The sequence below is a fragment of the Paramormyrops kingsleyae genome, chromosome 16, assembly GCF_048594095.1.
Source record: "Paramormyrops kingsleyae isolate MSU_618 chromosome 16, PKINGS_0.4, whole genome shotgun sequence".
NCBI lineage: Eukaryota > Metazoa > Chordata > Actinopteri > Osteoglossiformes > Mormyridae > Paramormyrops > Paramormyrops kingsleyae.
The window spans coordinates 28,716,705-28,733,430 of record NC_132812.1 but is presented as its reverse complement, the minus strand read 5'-3'; the positions used below and the strand labels follow the sequence as shown (position 1 = coordinate 28,733,430).

Here is a 16,726-nt window from a genome sequence, read left to right as displayed (position 1 = left end):
GCTGGGAGATAAAATTCCTCCAGCGTTTCCCGATTCTGCCCCAGGGTCGCCACATTTTTTGTCTTCTGGCCACAGCTCATGCAGATGCTGAAAAAAGAAGCTCACTCTGAATATCAATGTTTTGTTTAGTTTTGTAAGAGGAATGATGACACTTAATATGCAGATGGAACAAGGTCATAAACCAAATGGTAACTGCAGGCCATATGCAGTACACGCAGGAAAGACCATCTTCCCATATATAAGAGTAGCTGAATAATGGGTAGGATTTTAAATGATCACCAGGATTGTTCTGTATTTCAGGTCAGTTAAACTGACAACACTGCAGGATTCCGCTTTGATATTAAGTAAACAGCTGCTATTTTCTATTTGTAATACACTATCTATTTGTTAAAATAGAACTATCATAAACAAAGAATTCTTGGTCATTCTGCCAAAACATTTTTTCCTGAACTGAATTTTACATTTTAAAAACATTTCTGTGCTCATCTGACATTTAAATATATATATTTGCATCACTTGTTTGCAGTTTGTAATCTTTTATGGATAGTTTAAGTACAGAAGGATAAAAAAGACTGTAGAATACATAATTATAATTAAAATTACATGGATTTATAAAAAGATACATTTTCAACTTTTTATTTAATTTTTTTTTAATTACAATTACTTATCTTGAAGATTCAACACACACACACACACACACGCACATGTAGGGTATAAATATCCTTATGGGGACCGCTCATTCACACACACACACACACACACACACACATTTATATGTATAATGTATTCATACAACATTCATAAGCAGCATGTGAGTACACCTTAACATCTTAACATATCCTAACAAATTTAATTTACATTAATAACAAACATTATATGATTATAACATTTGTATTATCGTATTATTTGTTATTAATGTATTTTACAGCTGGTAAGGTATGTTCTATGAATGCATGATGAAGGTGCACTGAATGTTCTATGAATGCATTACAAAGGCATTATGAAGGTGCAGTTAATGTGAAGCATTACTGAAAATAGCTGTCTTGATCTCTGGGGCTTACATTTAAATAACTGAGGGCATAAATTGGAGGACACCAAAGTCACGCTAAACTTGAAAATGATTCCACGGCATAAAAAGACAGAATATTTGATATAGTGGCTGAAGTTAAATCTGTCATGAGAATCCCCGCGTCTCAAGCAAGGGCACGTCCTACCAGTGCCCTTCATATTTTAACAATTATAATTCCCCATGCGATTGTGGCTCATTTGTCACCACTTAATAAAGATACTTCAGCTTCTGTTGAACCCTGGGGCTGTAGTTCACCACTTCAGGCCAATGTTTTCAGACATAGGACACCTGTTTTCAGAAACACTAAACGTGTGACTATAATCATTCTATTAATGATGCAATTCATTTCTATTGATTGCACTAATTTAAATAAAACCTATAAAAATGCCTGAACAAATCATAAGTAATATATTAATATATAAAAAATGTGAAACAACTGAATACTACTTGAATAACTCAATTGTATATTAATTGTGTAAAACAAACTACATTTATTATCCTACTAGCTATATGTAATAGGATATTCATCATATTTGACAGTGAATGTATTTGTTACTGTTCACAGTCTGGATGGTATGATTTCACACAACAGCTGTGTGAGAAGGGGGAAGAGATCCATCCTAAGGCAGCACAATGGGGCGATGATCTGTCATTACACACAACCCCTCGTTGCCCCTGTGCTGTGTAGCTTGCGGTATGATTATTCCCAAGGGTGTATGAAGTGGAGGCACTCAGTCAATATATTACCTTACGGACCAGAGTGGCCCTGGAGAACAGATTCATCACGCTGAAGACGCTGTCCTGTACATCTCCTTTATGTAAGCAACATGATTTCTCTCCATCCACGAACAGCCGCGAAATAGCCTTGTTACGCCTCGACTGTTCTGTCTCAGTGGAAGTTATAGACCACTGCACCCAATAACTATTTAGCACAACTGTATGTCTTTGGGTTTCAGTAGGACGACGGTGTGACATGGAAAGAACATGCAATCTCCATACACACACACACACACACACAAAGCTTGTGTGTTGAGGTGGTATTTCAACCCTCAACACTGGAGGTGTGATAGAAAGTGCTACCCACTGAACCAACAATAAGAAAGGTTATGCTAGCAGGGCATGAAGCAACAGATTTTTATACCATTAAATAACTGTGTAATTTTCAAATAGGTGTGATACGCTTATGCTTGCTGGCCAGCTGTCGTTGCTTCGCACAGATGGGAACTGGGAGCCAAACCGGCATATGATGCTACTGGTTAATGATCAGGCTAAATCCCTTTCCTTACCTTAGGCCTCGAGTCGTGGGGAATGACTGATGGGACAAGGCCGTGTTAAAGTCTGCAGGGATTCCTAGTTCAGGCTTCATGATAGAGTGAAAAATCTGGAGATCTGAGGAGTTTAGGCATCTGACCAGCTTGCCACCTGGTTAGATCCCAACAGGACTGTTCTGGGCAGGTCTCACTGGGCAGAAGTCCCAAGACAGACCCAGGATGTGATCTCCCAGCATACTTGAGAGTGCTTCGGAATCCCTAGAAGGAGCTGAAGTCTGTGGCTTTGGAGAACAAGATCTGAACTAACCTCCTAGGTGCAATCCCTCTTTTATTCTTACCAAGACAAGCAGAATGAAGATGGATGTTTGACATTTTTGAGTAGACAAAAACTGGCTTCATGTAATGTTTACGTAATTCTTTATTGCACCACCTTTGTGAAACACTAATTTGTTTTTATAATTTGAATCAGCAGTGATGTTTGGGAATGGGCTTGTTTACAGTGATGACAGATTAAAAGGCAGTGGACAGCTCAGACTAAGGCAGTAAGGGGTAGCACCCCGAACGGGGGCCTCCGAAACATAGAAACCAATCCAGCCAAATCACTTCAGAGGGGTACGCCCAGGGGGGCTCAGGAGGGGTGGAGGTTCAGTACTCAATCTGGATGGACACACAAATAATGACCCAAATCATCCGAATGTTGATCATGAATGCAAAATGTACACTTGGCAAGGTGTCCAAAACCCAGCGATACCTCATGAAATGCTCAAGGAGAGCAAGTGGAGAAATCCATCAATGAACACAGTCAGTATCAATAAAATGAAATGTCCCATTATTATTGCTTAAACTACATCTATCCAAATGCTAAATAGTGCCAGTATTACAGGAAACGCCTAAGGTATGTTTCCCTACCTCATTTCACACTGAGACTGATCACTCCTACAATACAAGGTCAAAACTTATCTGTGTGAATAGTATCAAAGCCAACTCATGCCACACAAACACCAATCTCAAGAAATATATAAATGTACAGTGGTACCTCAGAACTCAAAATTAATCCGTTCAGAACTGGGGTTCGAATCTGAAAAAGATTGAGTTCTGATCGAATTTTTCCCTTAAGAAATAATGGAAAACCAATTTCCAAAAAATTACACCTAAATATGTTTTTTTTTTTTTTTTTTTTTTTTAAGCATTTAAACATAAAACGAACAGGATAAAACAAGAAGAGCATATACTAAACACATCTATCAAAACAGTAATTTGTAAAGTAAGAAAATAAATGTATCCAAACAATGTGCAATGGCTACCAAAACGATATAAAGTACAGTGTATTACCTGATATTTTCAATAGAAAAAGCACTATCACCAACAAACGATACTATCACAGCGAATGCGAGGCTGAGACTGAAGTGTTACACTTTGTTTCCGCACGTACAAGTTATCTTAGGTCGGTGTTCGCGGTTTGACTTCTGAGATTCAGATCGAGTTCTAGGTAATTTTTTTTCAAACTGGTTGGTTTGACCATTAAGAAATTCAAGTTCTAATGAGTTCGAGTACTGAGGTACCACTGTATATTGTTTCCCTTTATAATACATACCTTTACCTTTACATTGAAATGTCTTAAGAACTATTAGAAAAAAACTGAATACAGTAGGTCAATTTATTTGAATTCTAAAACATGAAACAACTGAGTTTACTGAAGTACTATGAGGAAGTACTGTATACTTTTGGTGAAGACACTTTGGACCAACTCAAATTAGGCTGCACTCTCAGTCACTGGCCATGGCAGATTGTAGGGTATGAGGTTGCGGCCGTCTTTTCATTTAAAATTACTCCGTCTTTACCCCCTTCCTTGTGCTATGACCCTCTCCAGCACTCATAAACCACCTCATGTTCGAACACCCCGTCCTCTTCTAAGAGCAGCCTATAGTTCCTGTCTGATACCAGGACATTCCATATTCAGCAATTTTTTAGTTTCAAACTTTTAGCATTGATGTGTTTCAAAACTGGCAGTTTCAACTGAAAGCAAAAGTTTATGTGTGTTTGGTTGCTATGAGAGAAAATGAACATTGGAATAAATCACAAGGTTCACCTGTTTCAGTTTGACACTGCAAATTGCAATTCATGTAATTAATATGTTTGGCAGTTTGTGACCGTTGGTTAGAGTATTATGCCTCTTAAGATTTACACAAGGAGCATGTTGATATACATTAAGTTTATTGATGCCAGGGGGAAATTCTAGTGCATACAGCGGCAAGAACATATTGCACAGATGAACATACATATAGGGCCAAACAGTCAAGGTACAATGAGAGTAAACAAAGTAAACATAGTGTGAGCAGATTTCAGAAATTCACAGCACACCAGGGATGGCATGGTAGTGCAGGGGTTAGAGCTGATAGCTTGCACCTCTGGGGCCAGGGTTCGAGTGTCCGCCATGGCTCCACATGTGTGGCATTTGCGTGTTCTCTGGGTACTCCATCTCCCCCCAACAGTTAAAAAAAAAACATGGTGAGATTAATTAGAGTTACCAAATCACACTTAGGTGTGAGTGTGCCCTGTGGTGAGTTGGCACCCCATCCTGGGTTGTTCTCTGCCCTGTGCCCGTAGCCTCTGGGACAGGCTCTGGACCCCCGTGACCCTGAATAGGATAAGTGGTTGCAGAAAATGGATAGACAGCACACCAATAAAGGAAATACTCTGGAAAAACAGTAGGGGGTACTAAGAACAAGTAATGCTAATAATAATATGTGAAAATAATTAAATTTGTCAGTGTAATAATGTAATCCATTGTGATTACCAGAGCTTACTGTACACTACAGGACCAATCAGAGACAATTGTACTTGAACAATTGCACCGATTGCTTCAATAGATTAATTTTGTGCGAATACAATGGGAAATTGGAATTGAAATACATGGTAAGAGACAGCAACTGATATACATAAAAATCAACAGTATGTAAAGCCCAAACGACTCTGAGGAGTGGGGGAAACGGAAGGTAGATACCCTGCAGCCCAGAAGATGTGAATCTCCCTCCAGTCTGCTCTGCGACCCCCCTCAGTGATAAATTTCTGTTACAGTCTTAGTGATTTTTTTTTTGTGTCGCTGCAGTAACAAAACGAAAGATAGAGTGAAATATATGTTTACAATTAATTCTATGTGACGCCGGACATAGGTCGTTTTCGGTATTCTGTATTCGTCGCTAGACAATTTTCACTGCAATATCAGAAAATAGTATGAATATGGTATGGCTGCCAGTCATAACGACATTTAGGCATTGCACCATGATATGTGACACACCACTGATGGTTGTAGTACTAGTAATACCATACATCTATCCTTCTTCAGACTGCTTATCCATACTACTTTTTAATTTCTATAGTAACATGCTAAACGATATGAACGGACGGACCCCCGCACTGATAACTTTTTTTATTTGAAAATAACTTAAAGATATGAAACCCACGGTGACTTTTGTTAGTTTTTATATCACAGGTTTGCCAATTTTTACGCAACTGGCGTGAGGCTTCCAGACTCTCACGCTTACACAAAAAATCTTACGGCAAATCTATATTATTCTATTATAAACCTAAAATTAGCCACTTCAAAAGCGTTGGAGTATTTTGCAAACCTTACGGACCATTTACATGGTAATAAAACTGTTACCTGTAAGTCTGCATGCATCTCACTCCAGCCAGCTGATGAAGTTGGCAACCCTATAATTACCTTTTTATTTTGGCACGTCCTGCAGGTCCACATTTATGGGGTAGCCTTTACTCAAAGAGACACCCCATGTACTAAGCATCCAGAGAAATTGGATCATCAGCGACCCCTTGAGGTCCCTTTGCGAATGGCGGTTGAGTCCGTTGATGACGTCACAGAACGTGAGTTCGCGGCTGTCTTGGGCAAAGAAGCCGATTCTCTAACAACTAGGGAATCATGTCACGCAAATGTCATTAGTGCTACTATCTATTTTTAAGAAGCAACGAAAAGGTGTAAAAGGACTCGTAGTTTGATTTGCCTCAGTGGTCTAAAAATGGCTTCCTTATTTAAGAAGAAGACGGTAGATGGTGAGTGTGTTTTCAGCATGAAACGCTGCATATTAATTGTCTTTTTAATTATGCTTTTTACCTCCTATTAAAATGACGTGTTTCGTTCAGGTGCAATTTGTAGTACATTTATTGTCAGACAGCGATTTGACATAATTTACGTTTAACTAATATGAGGATCTGTATAATTAAACAGCATACGTGTTCGTTGAATATTGGCTCTTTATGGCCCATAAGTTTGTTTTGTAGTTTTTGTTTTTTTAAAGTATGAGCTATGAAATTACATTGCTGACAATCGGGCATCGGTTGCGATGTTGGTCTCATAGCGGCTTGTTATTTACGTCAAGAAGAATGTCTTGTTGTTCGTGTGATGGTTTTCATTGGAGTCCGGCAGGTTTCATAGCCGTTATTTATTAAAAATCAGTTCAAATCCAAGACAAAAAAAATCTCACATCCGATCATTTTAAGACGCGTAGGAAAGTTATAAACATGCCATAGTGACAATATCTTATTATTATTCTTGTAGTTTATATACTACTACTACTTCTAATAATAAAATAATAATAATAATAATAATAATAATAATAATAATAGAAATAGTAACCATAATAATGATCATAATAATCACCACTTTCACTACATTTTAAATACTGAAAACTCTGACACATTTCATAACCGATTTGTTCTAAACTGATGAAATCCTATGTAATGAACATTCAGTATTACCTTATATGTTTTCGAGCTCTTTATGTATACTGGCACTTCCATTGGCAGATGATTTCTGCAGTGGGAGGGTATAGGTCAGTGGGCTAGGGGTGCCAGTATTTGAAATGTCGCGGGTTCAAATTCCATGTCTGGTGGTGCAATCATATCGCTGTTGGGCCCTTGAGCAAGGTCCCTGAGCCTAACTGCTCCACGGACACGCTGTCCTGATCCCGTCCTCATACCTCATGCTTCCTTATATGTATGTGGTTTTGGACAAAGTTTGTAATTTAGATTCCGTCTGTATTAGGTATTTTGAGCAGGGTCAGACGTCCCTGAGGCAACCGTGATCAAGGCCTTTGTTCGAGGGCCCGATGGCAGCATCACACCATTAGTCATGGGATTTCGACCAGCAACCCACAGAGTCACACACCAGTGCCCAGGAAAAAGCATCTGCCAAAAAGCTTGATAATTTCTTTTGCGTTCTGCAGTACCCGCATGCCTACTGAGTCAATCTTGAACCCTCAGAGGTTTTTTTGGTTCCTCTCCTTCTGACATTTTTCCTTCTTCCTATTTTTCCGTGCACCACAAGCAATTTAGTATCTATGCTGTAATAATGTATCGCCGCACACTCCTGTTAAGTGCCTTGGGCATGCTATCAGACAGACAAGGTGACCTAAAATATTCTAGGCTGCAAGATACACAGTACAAAATGCAAGCCTGTGAAAAACATACAATGAGCAAGCTTTCAATTCATGAACACTGAAAACACCTGGAAGGTGAGCTTTTTCATCCTCACCATTTTCTTTTTGCAATTTCAGACCTTTTTAAATGAACCAAACTACTTGGTAAACTCTCAAGCAATCAAAATTAATCAAACTGAAAGACACCTGATACAATGTCAGAAAAAAGGTTATGATCCTCATACAGTTTTGTTCCCCAAGTTACAAACAACAATAATGTACTCCCAATGGTACAAGATGTTCCTCAGAGTCTATTTCTTTACCTTAAAAGGTGCATTTACCTACCGTTAGGGTACAGCTGGCAGACCCTTGAGGATAGAGCCTCAGTGACAAGTAATTGTATCCATAAAGGTACAAACTGGTACTTTAAGCACTGCTTAAAAACATACCTGGGGTCTAGTTCCCACTATTTATTTCTGGTGTATTTTAAAAAATCGGTGCTTTTAAAACATGCAACACATTCAGTATATTTGTCAGTCACATTAAAACAAAGATCAAGCCATCTGATGATTCATTGGTCCTTGATTATCAACAACATGCTTTGAGGTCTAGAAAACATTGTTTCTGATACAGACATCATCAAAGATCAGCATAAGGAGCTGCTGCGCACACAGAGACAGATCACCAGGGATCGAGGGGCACTGGAAAGACAGGAGAAGCAAATGGTGAGTGTGTAGTGTCATGGAGACAGATTCAGCTCAGTGCTGTGAATGTAAGTGCTTTTTACAATTTCACAATTGATGCTATCTGAAGCCAAAGATATAACTTAAGTTAAAATGACCATAAATAGAGAAATAAACGGGGCAGTGTGTAGTTCTCTCTGTTAGGGATCTGATACCTATGCCAGAACTGTTGTGGGTTCAAATCCAAAAGCCAGTGGTGTAGCCATATCACTGTTGGCCCTTAGGCCTAACTACTCCAGCGTACTGCCTAACTCTGCGTTTTGATTCTAAAATCTCCTCAATTTTACATATTAAATATTTTATAAAGTAATAGCTATTTTTTATTATGCAGGAATCTTGTCATGCTGAAAAAAAAAGATGACAACTTTTCCTGTGAATAGCAAAATAAAAATGTATTTATTAATTATTCAGTAAAACTTCTTATCTATCTGTCTATCCGTCTGTCTGTCTGTCTGTCTATTGATCGTATTTATTTTCATTTAACAATGAAAATAACTATGATGATGAGTGATTTTTTTATTCATGTGTTTTTCTGTCAGATTAATTAAATAATACAAATATTTCTACTGGAAGTTTGAGAATTAATGGACATCAGAACAGTTTTGCATAAACAGTATGAGTAATGGCTCGGCTGTTTTCATTTTATTATTTTTTTAGTTGCTTCTGACAGTTTCTAAATTTAATATCTGTTGGTCTATAATACAATTGTTATATCTTCATATGCTGTTTGATTGCATGCCTTGTGTACGTGTGGGTACTTGTGCATGCATACATTCTTGTTTTTGATTTAGGAACTTTTTTTGGCCTATATTTTGAAGTTGCATATATGTCCTCTTTGCTCAGTCCTGGAACATTCCCTGTGCCAAATTAAGTTGTGATGTGAGCATCATTACTCGTGATGAAAAGGCTTCTGTTACGCGTCTGATGTAGATGTAAAAATAGATGATGTACAATGCAGAAGTACAGTTCGCACATAAAGTCTCATCCATTTTGACACTGTTCTCCTAAGCATGTGAAAATCCGTATGTCCCTGTCCGCATTTATCAAGTACTTCATGATGCCAGCAGCCAATCTGTCACTCCCACTTCCATCTTCAGCCCAGCGTGTGTAGCTGACAGGACTGTAAATCATAATCAAACACTGCCATTTATTGCCTAATATTTCAGCCTTAGCACAAAATAATGTGAACCTGTATTTTTATGACTTACTGTGCTGCTTGGTGTATGTCGACTTAATTTGAATCCTCAGAAGAAATAGTGTAGCGCTAAGAAATGCATTTATTGGTGTCTGGAGAGGAGGTGTTACATTCTGATTTATGCATTTATTGGCTTGTTTAGCAAGAAGGGAAAAGCAGCTTCTGCCACAGCTCTTTGATTGATAATACTCACTGTAACCCAGGAAGAGAGAAACAATGTAAATAATCTTCCCAAACCTTTCCTGGGGGGGGACCCCCGCCCATTCTATTTGTTTGTTAAATTTCACCAATAGCTCATTTAATTAATCAACAAAATTAGTGAATTAACTACATGAGGTATTGATTACCCAAGCAAGGTGTACAAGTCAGTGACTTTAAGGTTTTGAAATGGCTAATTTGACACACTACAGAGATATAGTCGTAGTTTTATACCAACATAACCATAATTGAAATATTATTTCCCTTGGCTGGCTTAGAGTTTTGCACGTGCGCATGCAGACACACAGACACACACACACACAGGTTTGTAATTATATCTTTGTGGGAACTCTCCATTTATTTCTATGGGGAAACCTCTAATCCCAACATGACGACCTTAACCCCTACCCAGCCCTAACCTTACCCATATGTAACCAAACAAAATACAAGACTTTTGGCATTTTTATTTTCTTGATTGCATTCACAGATTATTGTGGGAACCTGAAAAATGTTCCCCACAATGTCAGAAAAACTTGGTCCTCACAATGTAATATAAACCTAATTCTCTCTCTCACACACACACACACACACACATATATATATAAGCAACAGATATGTGACTGTGAGGAATTTGGAAAGAAAAAGACAGACATTTTTTTGTGGCATTTCTCCTTTTTTGGGACTGAATCAAATGAACAACATGGGCACATCAGAACAATTTTCCTGGACACAAAAAAGATGCAGTTTCAACAGGGTCAGAACAAACAAACATCAATATGTCCATTAGCTTGACTTGGATCCAAGCGCATGAGAAACAAAAGAAAAACACACAAATATAAATAACCAGCGGAAAGATGGAGGAGGTGTGAGAGAAATTATGTGAACCTATGCAGTCGCCTGACTCACACGCCAGATTTGTACCCCACCCACATATGCTACTAACTTATTAGCTTTACAGTTAATCGACTGTCGGTTCTTTCTTCTGTGATGAAACCTTACGATATCTTGTCGGTTAGAAAGCACAGGTCTGTGCTAATGTTTTTCCAGGTCTGACCGACTACCACTCACACTTTTCTCACAGGAGCTAGAAATCAAGAAAATGGCCAAGACTGGTAACAGGGAGGCCTGCAAAATCCTCGCCAAGCAGCTGGTCCAACTGAGGAAGCAAAAGAACCGAACCTATGCTGTCAGTTCTAAGGTCACGTCCATGTCTACGCAGACCAAGGTCTTAAATTCTCAGATGAAGATGGCGGGAGTTATGTCCACAACAGCCAAAGTAAGAGACGGTATCCTTTTTCCTTACTTCCTATTCATCGATGTTTATTGACATGCAATGTCTGATTCTGGTTTTTTAGGGAAAATAGGAATGCCCTTACAGCGATCTGCTTCTAAAGAATTTAAAAGAGTTAAAGTAGTGGGATGTTTGATTGAATGGGAGATCTTTTTATAAGCATGCTTGGTTATTTTCCTTTATGGGGAGAGGATCGTAATTTACACAAAAACAAACTTGAGATGACCTTAGTACTGTGCTGCCATCTGCGTAAGTTTACAAACACAAGAAAGTCATTTTCAGCCATCAACATCTGCAGTCACAGCGAGATACTGAAGAAAGCCTCCGAGATTATTTTTACTCAGCGTTCTGTTCATAGCACAAGCCACATTCTTGTTCTTTGATTAGTGCTTTGTAGTAATGGCAAGAAGGGGCCTTTGGAAGATTGAAACGATTGAACCAATGAACAACTGAGCCTTGCTAAAACATTGTTTCATTGCGACATCTAGTGGCCAAGTAGCACTCCATGGAAACCAAGGCACTGTGGCAGCATAGAAACCTTCGAAAACAGTATGCAGGTGACTTTATGCATAGGTGGCACCTCTGGGACATGGGTTCGAATCTCCATCAGGGTTCCATGTATGTGTAGTTTGCATGTTTTCCCCATGTCATTCCCAGTACTACGGTTTCCCCCCACAGTCCAAAGACATGCTGAGGCTAATTGTTGTTAGCAAATTGGCCGTAGGTGTGCATGTGTGAGTGACTAGTGTGTGTGAGTGTGCCCTGCGATGGTTTGGTGCCCCACCCTGGGTTGTTTCCCACCTTGTGCCCATAGCCTCCGGAATAGGCTCTGGACCCCCAGTGACTCTGATTAGATCAGTGGTTTCAGAAAATGGATAAATGGAGGTAACTTTATTAAAGGCATATTCTGGCACTGATGTGATTTCATCAATTTCAGCAGAATCTGTTGATTATTTCATAAGCCTACATTTGTCAGAACCGTTAAAGGTTTGTTTTTATTGATTTTTTTATTTTTATTTATTTATTTATTTATTTATTTATTTATTTATTATTATTTTTTTACTTGGTTTATAATTTAATATGATTCATAGGGATTTGTAGGGCGAGTGCTTGTGCACTGAGCTTGTGTAATGTTATCTTTAAGGAAGACCATCTGTTCAGCTGTCTTTGGAGTGAGTCTATTTCTCCTCTTGCTCAAAATCCCTCCAGCTTTAAAGAACAGTCACTCACAAGGCACTGAGGTTGCTGGAAGGGAGAGACATGTTTCTGTTAACTGACAGAAAGGCTGAAACATTGCAGAAATCTAGGGGGTCACTTCCAGGGTGTAGGGGATACAGCTGAACCTCAGCATCAGCAAAGAAACTGAATTGCTTTCGCTGACTCTGCCATAAAAATAATCCAAGAGCCTTTCTTCAGTATCTCGCTGTAATTGCAGATACTGATGGCTGAAAATGACTTTCTTGTGTTTGCAAACTTACGCAGATGGCAGCACAGTACTAGGGTGACCATTCGTCCGGACTGTCTGGACTGCTGTTCGGTGTGTTGTCCTTCTTTCAGCCCCCTTGTCCTCCTTTTCCCCTCCCCCCTACCCAGCTCCTTGTCAACAACAAGTGCTACACTGGCCAATGGTGTGCTTGAAATTATTTTTTATAGCATAATCTCGAGAGAACGAGATAAATATCTGGACAGATACGCCATTCTCAGCTTCCATAATATGTGTATAATATACCTCCGCCTAATATACCTAATATATAACACCTTTTTATGGGTGTCCTTCTTTTTGAGCCTAAGTGATATACATTTTTGAGGTGAACCTCTTTTTTCCATTGCCAGTTCCACATTGGCTTGATTGGAGACAGCAAGAACCTGAACACACTGACTGTTTCATTAGCAGCACTGTTTAATGCAGTTGTGTTGGTCCTGAGCGCGGCTACGGTTGCTACCACTGCTACAAGCTGCTGATACAAGTGCTGGAATATTAAAAAGGTGCCATTACATTTGGATTAAATTTTTTGGATAAGTTTCATTTTGGATTTTCCCATCTGCTCTTGGATTTTTGAGAGCTGTTGCTTTGCCGTGCTGCCACAGTAGATATGGCCAAATTAAGCTTTATGAACCATTTGCTGTATTTTTTTTGGCGCCTCTACATTGTGCTGTTAGTTTGCTTTGGGGCATGCTTTGAGCACTTTTTGAACAGAGAGCGCCATCTAGTGGGATCAAAGAATACAGCAAATGGTTCATGAAGCTTTATTTGGCCATCAGTACCGCTACACCTGAAGTAGTAAACTATATGCTGAGGCTGCAGGTATATTTCATGCAAATCAGAGGTTTGATGCTTTTGCTGTTGAGGGTTGATGGTGGCTTTTTTCACCACCATTCGTTATGTGAAAAAACAAGGCATGTGGCATTTTTGTAAAAGCTGCACACAAGCAATAATATTGGGAGCATTGTAGTGATCAAATGAAGCTTCTTGAGCCATTCGCTGTATTATCTGACTCCACAAGATGGTGCTTTCTGTTCAAAAAAGGGCTCAAAGCAAATCAAGAGCACCATCTAGTGGGGTCAAGGAATACAGCAAATGGTTCATGAAGCTTCATTTGACCATAACTAGGGCCAAGACATCTGACCTTCTCCTTTATTTCCCTTGCAACTAGAAGAACTCTTTTGGATGAACGGTAAATCCCCTAAAGTATACTGTTCAATTTCCTTTTATATACATACATTATGGTCTAATTTTTTCCTTTTTCCCCTCCCTTGCCCCTGCCTACCACGTACACACACAACACGCACCATTCTAGGTGACCAAACACTAGACATGGTTGTAACACTATTATATGATCAGCTGTGTGTCTCTCAGGGAATTTTGATACCCCAGGAAAGTGGTGCATAGTTTATTTTGATTGTCAGTTAGACGGCCTGTCGCTGCTAAGTAAAGCATCCGTGTTAACTGAGGGCGACACGTACGGAGTCACACGGCTTTTGCTTTCATCACCTCTATCGTTACCGTGTCCTTGCTCTGTTGGTATTGAGAACGGACTGTGATCTTGGGGGCATTTCTGGATTGAAGGGTATAATTGGGGTGACATTTTTGGAAATGGTTATGAGTCCTTTACAATGGGTCTCACAAGAGCCTGATCTATCTCTTTTTGCCTTTCTGTCAGGAAACAATAAAAAATCAAATATTAAAACAAAATAATCGTGACTTTTCCTGAGCAATTTCGAAGTATGGCAGATCTGTGCTGTTTCCAGCTCCTTTCATTATATAAATACTGTATGTTCACGAGAAATAAATGAACAGAGTAGCAGACAGTGTGACGTGTCTGAGGTGCTGTGCGAACTAGCTTGCTATATCCAGGGTTTGACTAATTACACTCTCCTTCAGACTATGCAGACAGTCAATAAGAAAATGGACCCAAGAAAGACCTTGCAGACAATGCAGGAGTTCCAGAAAGAAAACCAGAAGATGGAGATGACAGAAGAAATGAGTAAGAATCTGTGATTCTGATAGAGACTGTTAGAGTACTGCATCTACACAGCCAGGAAGGGCAGCATGCTTCGAATGCCTGTGTACTAATATGTCCTCGTCCACTTGCCAATATGTTTGATATATTTTTGAGATCATAATGAAGGATTAACTACAAAGGACTAGTAACTATAGGCCACAGTATCTATTGTGATTCTGTTGATGTTTCTATAAGAATATAGTCTCAATAGCTAATGATATTATGGATTTTGATAATGATTTTGTCATTTTTTTTTTTTAGTCAATAATACCCTGGATGAGATTTTTGATGAGTCCAGTGATGAAGAGGAATCTCAGGAGATTGTGAACCAAGTGCTGGATGAAATTGGAATCGAGATCTCAGGAAAGGTGAGAGGACCTTTTCCTCTGTTCCACCATTTTCTTAGATGCTAATTTATGACTTTCTGTCAGCATTTTGCTCTCTTGCTTTTAGGTTGTTGTTCAGATCCATAGTCCAATCTAGACTTTTTTGTGGACCCAGCTGATTCTTGGTATTTGATAGAAATGACAGATTTAGTTATGAGACCTGGCGAGTATCTGCAGTCTGTCACAAAGTAACAAAAGGATATTCATTGCATTAAGCCCATTTGAGCTGCACTATTTCTGGATCAGCACAAACTACTATTCCTACCTTAGCAATGAAGCCCAGTGACGATGTAGTGAAAAGTAGTTCTTCGCAGTAGAGTCTTTGGTTCTAGCTCCTGTTGGAGTGTTTTTTAGAGACAAAATACAAAAAATAAGGTAAATACCTCTTCTAAAGGTTTTTCATAATTGTTTAAGCAAAATCCTTGAATGTCAGTATTTGCGTAATTATTATCCGTATTTGCGTAATTATTATCCGTATTTGCGTAATTATTATGCATTATTTGTAACCCCCCACATCAACATTACATTTATTCACAGCATTGTAAGCATTTCCTATTGCGATCAAACAAAAGGAAGCATATTATCAGATTTCAAGTTGTGTAGCTGTTGGCCTTATCTTATGGGGGTGATCTTATCAGTATCAATAAGAAATGAGTTAAAGAAACACATCTTCAGGATCATCAGACTGACACTATTCTTTAGCATTTTTATGGTCGTGGTTTAAGCAAGAATAACAGGATATTTAAATTCATGACATAGTGTTGAATTGACGTGATCTTTAAACATTTTGAATAAGTTATGGACTTTTGCAGGTGAAATTGTGGCTAAACATGACAAAAACTGCAATGAGCACCATTCAAAAAGCTTACCATTTATTTTCTACAGCTGGCAAGAGCTCCCTCTGCTGGGCACAGCGTTCCACTTCCCTCTACTTCCAATGTACTTTCAGATGAGGATATCGAGAGGCAGCTGAAGACCCTTGGAATGGACTAATTAACGTCACATGCCCAAGTCACTTCTTGGTGACTAAGTGTGGAGTGTAAAATCTAATTGATTGTTTTTGCTTCAGGGACCTAATTTTTTTTAATTTTTTATCTTTTTTTAGGTTTCCTCAACATATTGACTCATGATAGTTATCTAAAAACTTTCCTAACTACATGGAAAACTACTTTTTTTTTTTTTTTTTTGCCTGTTTACTCAGGCAAAGATGTTTGATGCTCAGAAAAAGGGAACTGGAATTACAGAAATTTGGAATGGAGTTCATTGTACTCTGTGTAACACGTACAGATTAACCGTGTCCAAGTGGTTCTTCCTCCAAGTGGTGGGTTATTATAGAGGGAGACATGAATCATGTTCAATTGGATTTTTTTTTATTGGAGATCTGGAATTCCAGTTATGCATTTTCAAATTTGAATAGTCTTATACCAGACTGCATGAATACAAAATAGGTTAGGATTATACTGTAGATATAATTTTGGTCCATGGGGACTGGGGTATTTTATTTAATAAAATGTCTGGGACCCTTCCTATGAAGGCTGGTGAACTTTTGTGGATATCATTTTTGTTTAGTTATATATGCTGTATACATTTCTATCAGCACCACTGAAAAATATTTAACTTTACTATGCAGTTCCCAGT

The 16,726-nt window shown here is 38.7% G+C and overlaps 1 protein-coding gene across 2 annotated transcripts; it reads left to right on the top strand.

Moving 5' to 3' along the window:
* The first annotated feature begins 6,196 nt into the window (after window positions 1-6,196).
* LOC111852761 (charged multivesicular body protein 2b-like) lies at window positions 6,197-16,631 on the top strand. 2 transcript variants are annotated; one of them, XM_023828993.2, is made up of 6 exons: window positions 6,197-6,408; window positions 8,406-8,497; window positions 10,990-11,184; window positions 14,582-14,684; window positions 14,964-15,070; window positions 15,974-16,631. In XM_023828993.2, the coding sequence occupies exons 1-6, from the start codon at window positions 6,375-6,377 to the stop codon at window positions 16,079-16,081; spliced, it is 639 nt and encodes a 212-aa protein (XP_023684761.1). In that variant the 5' UTR covers window positions 6,197-6,374; the 3' UTR covers window positions 16,082-16,631. The 2 variants fall into 2 exon arrangements, with proteins under 2 accessions (XP_023684761.1, XP_023684763.1); XM_023828995.2 differs by lacking the exon at window positions 15,974-16,631 and adding an exon at window positions 15,156-15,437.
* The last annotated feature ends 95 nt before the right edge of the window (window positions 16,632-16,726 follow it).